The sequence below is a fragment of the Sorex araneus genome, chromosome 5, assembly GCF_027595985.1.
Source record: "Sorex araneus isolate mSorAra2 chromosome 5, mSorAra2.pri, whole genome shotgun sequence".
In the NCBI taxonomy this organism is placed as follows: Eukaryota; Metazoa; Chordata; class Mammalia; order Eulipotyphla; family Soricidae; genus Sorex; species Sorex araneus.
The window spans coordinates 36,073,880-36,082,691 of NC_073306.1; the positions used below are offsets into that span (position 1 = coordinate 36,073,880).

General features: G+C 65.4%; 1 protein-coding gene across 3 annotated transcripts in view; it reads right to left on the bottom strand.

Annotated features, from left to right (window-relative positions):
- Window positions 1-7,081, bottom strand: part of KCNQ4 (potassium voltage-gated channel subfamily Q member 4) — a 55,361-nt gene extending 48,280 nt beyond the window's left edge. For all 3 annotated transcript variants that reach the window (XM_055140454.1, XM_055140455.1, XM_004614209.2), the window contains exon 1: window positions 6,755-7,081. In XM_055140454.1, coding sequence (XP_054996429.1) covers window positions 6,755-7,068 — 314 coding nt within the window. In that variant the 5' untranslated portion in view covers window positions 7,069-7,081. The remainder of the gene's footprint in view (window positions 1-6,754) is intronic.
- Window positions 7,082-8,812: the final 1,731 nt, after the last annotated feature.

Consider the following 8,812-nt stretch of genomic DNA (forward strand, 5'->3'; position numbering starts at 1 on the left):
CCCCCAGAGTCAGCTACGGACTCCGGACGCTGGCTGGACCAGCACCCCACTTCTGGGGATGGGGTGGGGGGGAAGGCTGCCACTTGCAACTATCGGGGCCCTTGTCAGAGGAATCTTCGGCTGCCCAGCTGACCCTTACCCTGCCTCAGGGGTAGGAAGAGGGGGCAGGTCCTTCCTACTGTGTGTAGGTCCCTAATCTCTACAGGACAGGCTGCCCCTCCCTCTTGCCTGCCACAGATGACCTAGTAGTCTCTGGGACAAGCGTCCGCTCGCCCCCTTCCCACTCTACCCACTGCTCCCCGGACCTGGGAAGGAAGAGGGAAGGGCCGGCGCAGGGCTTCCTAGCCTCCTTCCTTCGGGCGCTGCCCGCGGATTCCCAGCCCAATTACTCTGCCGCCCGGGGCTGCTCTCCCTCTCCGCACCTCCAGGGGCCAATCCCCCAGGCTGCGAGCACATCCTGCCCGAGGGACGGAGCTGCCCCGAAAGCCTGGAGTCCTGCAGGGCTTTAGGGGGGTGGTCCCGGAGGCCAGCGCAGACCCTGTGTCCCCAGACCCTCCGACTCTGGCTTGGGGGACAGGTGCCCTTCTAAGTGCGTATCAAGCTTGGAAGGACCCAGAGTGAAGGTGCTGGAAGAACTTGCCCCTACTCACACCCTACCAACCTCAGGGTCCTGGTTCATGCCGTCCCTCAGGCCAGGCAGCCCCCTTGGGAGACACCCCCGCAGCAATTCAGCCCTTTCGCAGAGGGCAGCTGGGAGGCCCCGGCAGTTCCTAGTAGGTGCTGGAGCTCTGAATTGAGGTTGCCGGTCGCCATGCCCAGGACTGGATGCTCAGGAGAGGGTGAAGTTTCCCTCCTCTCCAGGGGTCCCCGAGAGCCACCATCTCCTCGGGGGACATCTGGTCTTGGTAGGGGGGTGACAGTAAGGCTCATGCCTGGCTAAATAGTGACACTCCCAGATCCACCTTCTTCTCGGACACACAGACACAACCTGGAAGAGGGGCAAGAAGGTCCAGCAGGGAGACCCCTGACCCCCAGGGCTACCTCCTCTGTCTGTCCCCCAGGTCGGAACTGCATTGCTCTGGGACTAATTTGCCAGCTGAGGTGGAGGCAACAAGACCCCAGGGCCCCTGGTTGGAGCCCCAGAGCCAACACCCTCTAGCTGTGACTGGGGCGAGTGGGAGACAACCCCTCAGCAGCCTCCCCGCGCACGAGAGTGACCTGAGGACCACAGGGACTGCTTGGCATGATGGCTCTGAGGGTTACATGCTCAGAAGAGGCACAGGGCGGGGTGGCAGGGCTGGCCCGAAAAGCCCATCGGAAGTGCCCAGATTCACATCCGCAGGCCCTCGGTTCCTCAGTGGACAGGGCTCCTCATCTCTCCAGACACCCCAGGCACCCCCAGACAGTCTGCCAGACCCAGAGACCCACGTGTTGCTTCCAGGACCCCCGTCAGAGGCTTGCCCAGGGAGGAGCGGGGCAGAAATGCTGACAGGTGCCATCAGGAGAGAACGGGGGGATACTTGTGCCGCACAGTGCCAGGCTCAGAGCCAGCCAGCCCACACTCCTAGGGCAGCCTGTCTGTTTGGGTCTGGGGGCTAAGCCGGGCTTCCGCACTCAAACAGCACACACGCAGAGCCCAGGGGCTATTGTCCTGGCCCAGAGCGGCACTGGTGTTGCCGTTTTTATTTATTTATTTATTTGCTTTTTGGGGTCACACCTGGTGATGCACAGGAGTTACTCCTGGCTCATGCACTCAGGAGTTACTCCTGGTGGTGCTCGGGGGACCATATGGGATGCTGGGAATTGAACCCCAAATGGGATGCTGGGTTGGCCACATGCAAGGCAAAAACACCCTACCTGCTGTGCTATCGCTCCAGCCCCAGTACCCCTGTTCTTCCGAGAACAGCGGAGCCTGGAGAGAGACGTCACACAACCTGCCGAGGAACACAACTACTGAGGGCTGAAAGAGAAATGAACCCCAACCTGTCACACACAGAGCCCTGTTCTTGACCCCACTGTGGGCGATGAAAATTCCCTCATTCCTGCACCCTGGTCCTTCGGCTCCCACACCGGGGCTTCTGCAAGAGGCTGCCGGCCGTCCTGCGTGGGCCCTAACCCGGGTGTCAGCCCTGCACACAGTGCCACGCGGGTGCAGTGTGGGGCTGGGAGAGCCCCTGCAGCTGGCTGGGGGAGTCTGGGGGGCAGGGCCGGGCCGGGCCAAGCTTATGAGGCTTCCTCTCTCCCAGCTCCCTAAACTGGCGCAGAGAACCTGAAATTAATCACCCACTCAAAGTGCTGCCATCAGCCCGAGAATAATCACCCCAAGAAGTGCCTGCTCCTCTGTGTTAAGGGCCTCGGCTCTCCAGCACAGTGCTGGCAGGCACGGCGGGGCTCCACAGGGGGAGGGGAGGAGGGGGGGCAGGTGCAGGGGCAAACAAGAGGACACCCCACCGGCTCCAGGGACCCCAAAGGAGCACACAGCAAAGAGCTTCAGGGCTAGGACTGGGCAGAGAAATCAGAGGGACCCCAAGGGCCTGAAGCGTGCAAAGCCCTGGGCTCAATCTCAGCACTGGCCCCCGCCCCCCACAGCACCATTGTGGGGGAGCCCTGGAGCCCCAACACTGCCAGGAATGCCTCCATCCCCCTGAAAAAATAAGCTTAAGAATGGAAGGTTGAAAAATAATATATATATTTTTTTTCAACAGAAGGCTGGCAGGAGTGCTGTGCCACTCGCCCCCTTCTTACAGACCCAACCAGAGGACAGTGGCCAAGATGTTGCAGCAGGAAGAATTTGGGTCCTACTCGGAGTCCTGCTCCTCACAAGGCAGAATTCTTGGGGCAACGGTCTGCTCTGTGGATCTGGTGCAGCCAGCCTCCACCCGGGGTGCGGCGGGGGGGGGGGGATGCAGGAGAAGCAAAGCCAGCATTGTCCTCGGGCTGGCCCGGTGGGCAGCAGCGCTCCGTGGCTCTGCTCCATCCCGGGCCGTGGGTGAGATAATGAGGAGGCAGCACAGTGGTGCGGCAGGGTGCTCCGTGCTGGAGGGTTGAAGTCCAGGCGGACACACTTGAGACAGATGGACCGGGAGCTGTGAGAGCACGTGTGTTTTGTCTGTGTGTCTGAGTGTGGGGGCCACTCTGTGTGTGTGTGTGTGTGTGTGTGTGTGTGTGTGTGTGTGTGTGTGTGGTGTGTGTGTGTGTGTGCAGAGCCTCAGATGGACATGGGAGGTCTGGCCGCCCTGGGTGAGTTCCTCAGGACGCTGGGGCTGGGCACGGAGGAGCTGGCACCGCAGCTGGCCCTGAGGTGCCTGAGGCTGGGACGGAGGTGCGGGAGGGAGAAAGCTTCCAGTAGGGCCTGGATCTTGGGAGGCTCCTTCTCACTGCCTTTGGGACCTCACCTGAGCCTCAGTTTCCTCATCTGACAGATGAGGAGGAGAAGGTGGTGTCACCCCAGCAGGGGATCAGAGTGGTGGCAAAGTAGGGAGCACTTGAAGGTGCACAAGGTGTACCACAGGGCTCCATTCCTGCTCCCCGAGCACCCGAGGCTGCTGGGTGGGGGGCAGAGCCTATGGGGAATCAGGGGTCGGGGTCCAGCATCTGCCCCTCATAGGCCCATGTAACTTGGTCTCCAGGGTTGGTGCAAAGGAAGCCAATAAGGGGGGGGGGGCGGCCAAGGAGGCCCGTCACACAGGCAGGAGTGCCCAGGGGCGGCCTGAGGCTCAGGGCACCTTCTCCTGAGGTAGTTCCCACCAGGGTCCTCGCCCAGATGGTGGCAGTGGCAGCTGAGGGCAGGGGGCTTGGCGTCTGCACCCCGAGCTGCCACCACTTCTCCCCTCCTCATTCCCACAGCTTCTGACCCCAGGGTCGTGGTGGGAGGATGTTTACAGAGCGGAAACCTTCACCCAGAGAACGTCCTTCTGCTGGGCTCTGGGGGCTGGGAGCAGCCTGGGGACAGGCCCTTTGGGGAGGGGGAGGGCCTGACTTCCAAAGGAAAACCAACCCGGGGGGGTCTTCTGCTGGGAGGTGGTGTGGAGGGGGCATCTCGCAGAACACCGGGGCAGCAGGGAAAGTGTTTTGCTGTACTCGGACACTCAGACAGGAGGGTCCTGGGGGCGGGGGTGCAGTTCACAGGGGCTGGGGCACAAAGTGGGTGCAGGGAGAGAGGGGAGCCAGAGGCTCTGGAGACCCCCTCACTCTGGCCTCACTCTTGGAGTTGGGGTTCCCATTCCCCAGAGGCCACAGCTAGGGGTGGAGGGCTTGTCTTGAGGGCCAGCAAAGGTGCCTGCTCTGGGGGATTGAGGAATCGGGCCCCTGGGGTGAACAGACTCAAGTCTGGCACGCGCCCTTCTTTTGCAGCACCTCTGCAGGGCTTGGGGGTGGGCCTGGGTGTCCAAGAAGGTGGTCCTAGCCAGCTGTGTCCACTGGGCTCCCCTCCTTAGGCCACGGGCAAGAGGAAAAGGGGGTGTTGACCCAAGGAACAGTGTTTTTGAAAAGCTAGAGGAGACGAGTCCAGCACCGGACACTTCCTGGCAAGAGCACCCCCCAAGGCCCTGCAGTGATGAGGAAGGAGCTGCACTCTGGAGAGCTCAGGAATGCAGAGCCTTCTGTGCACCCCACAGCCCTGAGCCTTCCCTCCGGGGGCCTCACCCGAAAGGCACCCACACGGCGGACAGTTTCTACCCACTGAAGTGGCAGAAATATCTAAAACCCAGAGAAGTGCAGTGACCAACCCAGGATCACACAGCATACAAGATGGGGCTCCTGGCCCTACGGCATGGAGGATGGCCAGCGCCCTGAGATGCCTCAATGTGTGGACCTTTTGGGGCCACAGAGTCCCCCAAATCTTCCGGAGATGCCACAGCCCTGAGCTCCTAGGGACAAGTGGTCAGGGCAAGTGTGCCCCTGGCCAAGGCATTCCTGGCATCCAGAAAGGGCAGGATGTGGGGCAAAGGTGCCAGCAGATTTAGCTCCTGCGGAGGAAGGTGAAGACAGTGGCTGGCCTGAGTGGAAAAGGCAGGCCCTTCGCCTCCAGTGACCCTCGTGGGCACTAAGAGGTGGAGACAAAAGAGCCCTGGGCAGAGTCCTAGGAGCCCCAGCCCCACCTTCCGAGCACTGTGGAGTGGGCACCAGAGCCAGTCTCTGTGGAACGCCTTGCCCTCCTGGTGTGCCAAGGCTGCAGTGTGGACAAAGGGGGTGCAAAGTGGCCACCGAGTTAGCATGTACCCCCCTCCTCCACCCTGCACACCCCCAGACCCTTCATCGCCAGCAGTCCCTTCTGCAGAGCGACGTTTCCGCCTCCTGCCTCCGATGGCTCCACTGAACCACTGACCGTGACCTCCTGTCCTCAGCAACTGCAACTCTCTGCCCCTGGCTGAGCCCCGCGCAAAGTCAAGGTTGCTGCTGCCAAGGGTTTAGCAGCCCAAGAGTTCTCGCTCTGCCTCTCCGCGCCCCCCCTACCCCTGGGGCCAGGGTCCTCCACCAGCCATTCCTCCTCCTCGTCTCTGAAACTCTGTGAGCCCACTTAGGACCAGGCAGACACCGACCAGCAGTATCGGAGGGCAGGAGGAAGGAGACCCCGCAAGGCAGGTGGAAACAGACCAGAAGGAGGAGAAGACAGACAGACAGAGGCATCCCAGACAGACAGGCCAGCAGAGGCGTGAGACAGAGAGGCAGGAGGACTGTGGGACAGTTAGCTGGAGAGAGGAGCAGACAGGCCCGCAGCCTTACAGGTGGGGACGGCTGGCAAGGGACAGCCAGACGGCAGCAGGACTGTCCTACGGTCAGGACACGCGAGACCACCCTCTTCTGGGAAGAGAGACGAAGAGCACTGGGCCCTGGTGGGGCAGGGGGAGAAGCCAAGGCCCCTTTTTCCCAGACGGGATCCGAGCGTCCCAGCGGCACTAGGCCCAGCCCCACAACTGATACCGGCCAGGCCTCTCATGTTCCCGGCGGGCGGGCCAGGCCAGCCCCCAGCGCCCAGCTCAGCGTGGAGCTGCCAAAATTCACTCTTTACATCCAAGAGGGGTCAGTGTTTTGAAAAGTTGTAGGAGCCCCAGGAGGGGGCCTGACGTGTCAGAGTTTCCAAGCCTACTCCTCTCCTCTTTCTTCTCACTGCCAGTGCCCAGAGCTCGGCCTGCCGCGGCCGCCAGGGAACCGGGCAGGCCAGCGGCTGCGGGATGCAGGGGACAAAGTTGCCCGCGCAGGGAGAGCGAGTGAAGCCGGGGCCAGTGAGACACTCTTCTCTGGGGCCCGTTCAGATGGCTCCCGGACAGAGACCCCCACTTTAGCTAGGGATTGTCCTGGGTAGAGGGACCGTACTGAAAAGGGGCATTTCCTGGGGCACGGGGGACAGGAGTGGAAACTACTTAAGCTACAGAACTGGGCGACAGAGAATGGGGGCTGGTGAGAAAAGGAGGTCTGGGACGTAGGGGGGACAGGACAGCCGGGGACAAGGGAGCGGGGAGCAAACAGCAGAGTGAGGGGCACCTGCATGAAGGGGCAGGGGTCGAAGACGGAATTAAGCAGTGGGGTGGGGGTGTCGGAGGTAGGCGCGCGCAGGGGTGAGGACTCCGGGTCTCCGAGGGGACAGGACAGCAGGCAGAGGCTGGGGACTCAGCGAGGAGGGTCCGCGTCGGGGGTGGGAGGCAGGAGGCGGAGCCAGGGCGAGGTCGCTGCCCCGCCGGGGAGCCCAGGCTCGGGGCAGGGGCCGCGCGGGCCCCCCCCCCGCCCCCCGAGGAGCGCGGGGTCGCACACTCACATGAAGGCGTGGTAGACGAAGGCCCAGCCGCGGGGTCGCTCCAGCACGTTGTACACCCAGTTCTGCAGGCGGCGGTAGCGCTTGTGCGCGGCCGAGGAGCGCTGGCCGCAGGCGGAGCCCGAGCCCGAGCCCGGCCCCGGGAGGGGCGCGCCCGGCGGCAGGGGGCTGCCCAGGAGGCCCAGGCGGCGCGGGGAGCCGCCCCCGCCCGCCTCGCCCTGCTCGCTCTGCACGGCCGTGAGCGCCACCAGCTCGGCGCGGGGGGCGTCCCCGGGCGGGGGGGCCAGGCCGAGGCGGCGCGGGGGGGCGTCGGCCATGGGCGGCGCCGGGCGTGGGGGGGCCGCGGCCCGGGGCCGGTCCGGAGCGGGGGTGCGCGCGCGCGGGGCGCTCAGCGGCGCATGGCTCGGACCCGGGGCCGGGCGGGCGGGCGCGGGCGGCGGGGGCTAGGGGCCGGGCCGGGGCCGCGCCGGGGCCGGGGGCGGGCGCGCGGAGCCTGGGGGCCGCCGGAGCCCGCACTGACCGCCCGCTTCCCCGGCGACTGGGGCGGCTCTTTCCGACTCCAACTCTCTTATTACGCGCTCCATGCCGCTCGCCTTTCCACCTGCCGCCGGCGCGCTGCTCACATGTCACCCGCGCCCCGCCTCCGCCGCCGCCCCCGCCCGCCGCCGCCTTCCCAAATCGGGAGGGAGCGCGGAGCCGCGCGGAGCGAGGCAAGGTGGAGGGGGCGGGGGCGCGAGCCCCCCGGGCCGGGGCGCGCGCGGGGTGCGGAGCGGACGCGCCGTGCCCAGGGTCGGCGCGGCGGCCGGGGGTTGGGGGGGTGGGGACGCGTGTCGGTGGGGCCGACCCCGCGGGTGGGCCGGCGGTGGGCTCGTGGCCTCTGGACCGAAGGTGCGAAGAGGGGGCGGGGCAGACTCGGGCGCCCCCGGCCGTCGGTGTGCGCCCCGAGGTGTGCCGGGTGGGGTCCGGCCCCGCGCGAGGCGTGCGGGGCGGGTGGGTGAGCCGCTGAGAGGACCTGATGCCCGACTGGGGAGAGGGCCCCAGGTACGTCGGCGGGACCGTCCACGCAACGTCCCTTCTTCTAAAGAGCGGGGAGCCCCATCCGCACCCCCGGGAAGACACCCTGTCCCGCAGGCCTCCAGGGAGCGCCGAGCCTGCTCCCCACCAGCCCTGTCGAAAGTTCTGAATAGGGGGCGCGCCCCTCCTGCCCCCCGCCCCCCGGCCCGGCTCCCAGGCCGGGCTCCCGTTTAAGGCTCCTGGATGTTGGAAGACCCGCTCGGCCGGCGGCCTGGCCAGCCCGCCCCTGTCCCACTCCGACAGGGGGGCGCTCCCAGGGCACACTCTCCGTTCCGCAGCAAAGTTCCCGGCCCCTCCCCGGAGCCCTCACGGCCCTGCAGAGAGCTCGGCGGGCTTTCCCGAGCCTCCTGCCCGCTTCTTCCCTCGCGGGCAGTCCGGCCACGCCGGTCTCTCCCTCCGCAGGCCGTGCCCCAGGGCGAAGCGCTTCCGCAGCCAACTCTTCCCTTCCCGATTCCTCCGGGAGGATCTCGGGGGACTGAGCCGAGCGGGAGGGCGCGGGAGGGCGCGGGAAGGCGAGTTGCATTCTCAGCTGTCAGCAAAGGCAGCATTGATCTGCTCAGCGCCAATGGGGGAGGGAGGGAGGGAGGCAGCGTGTGCGGCCGGGGCTGCAGGGACTTGGGGGGGTCCCCAAGCAGGCTTGGCAGCAAGCCACACCCCTTGTCCCCTCCCCTTTCTCCCCAGTTTCCCTTTTCCATCACTTTGCCTGCCAGTGGGTGCCTGGCTGCTGGGGTCTGACCTGAATCCTTCCTGCGGTTGCAGATGCGCCCAGGGCCAGAGCCACAGCCTGGTGCCTGGGGCAGGTTAGGCCTGGTGCTCGCGGGTAGCTGGGGTGGGTTTCTGGATCTCAGCGATGCCCAGGCTGGCTGACCGGCATCCTGGGTCGCCCCTTTAGAGTCTGAGGGACTAAGATCTGGGAAGGTGACCCATGCAAAGGGAAGCAGTTGGAAGAGATTTGGGGTGTTTCTTGGGGTGGTCTGAGATTCTGCA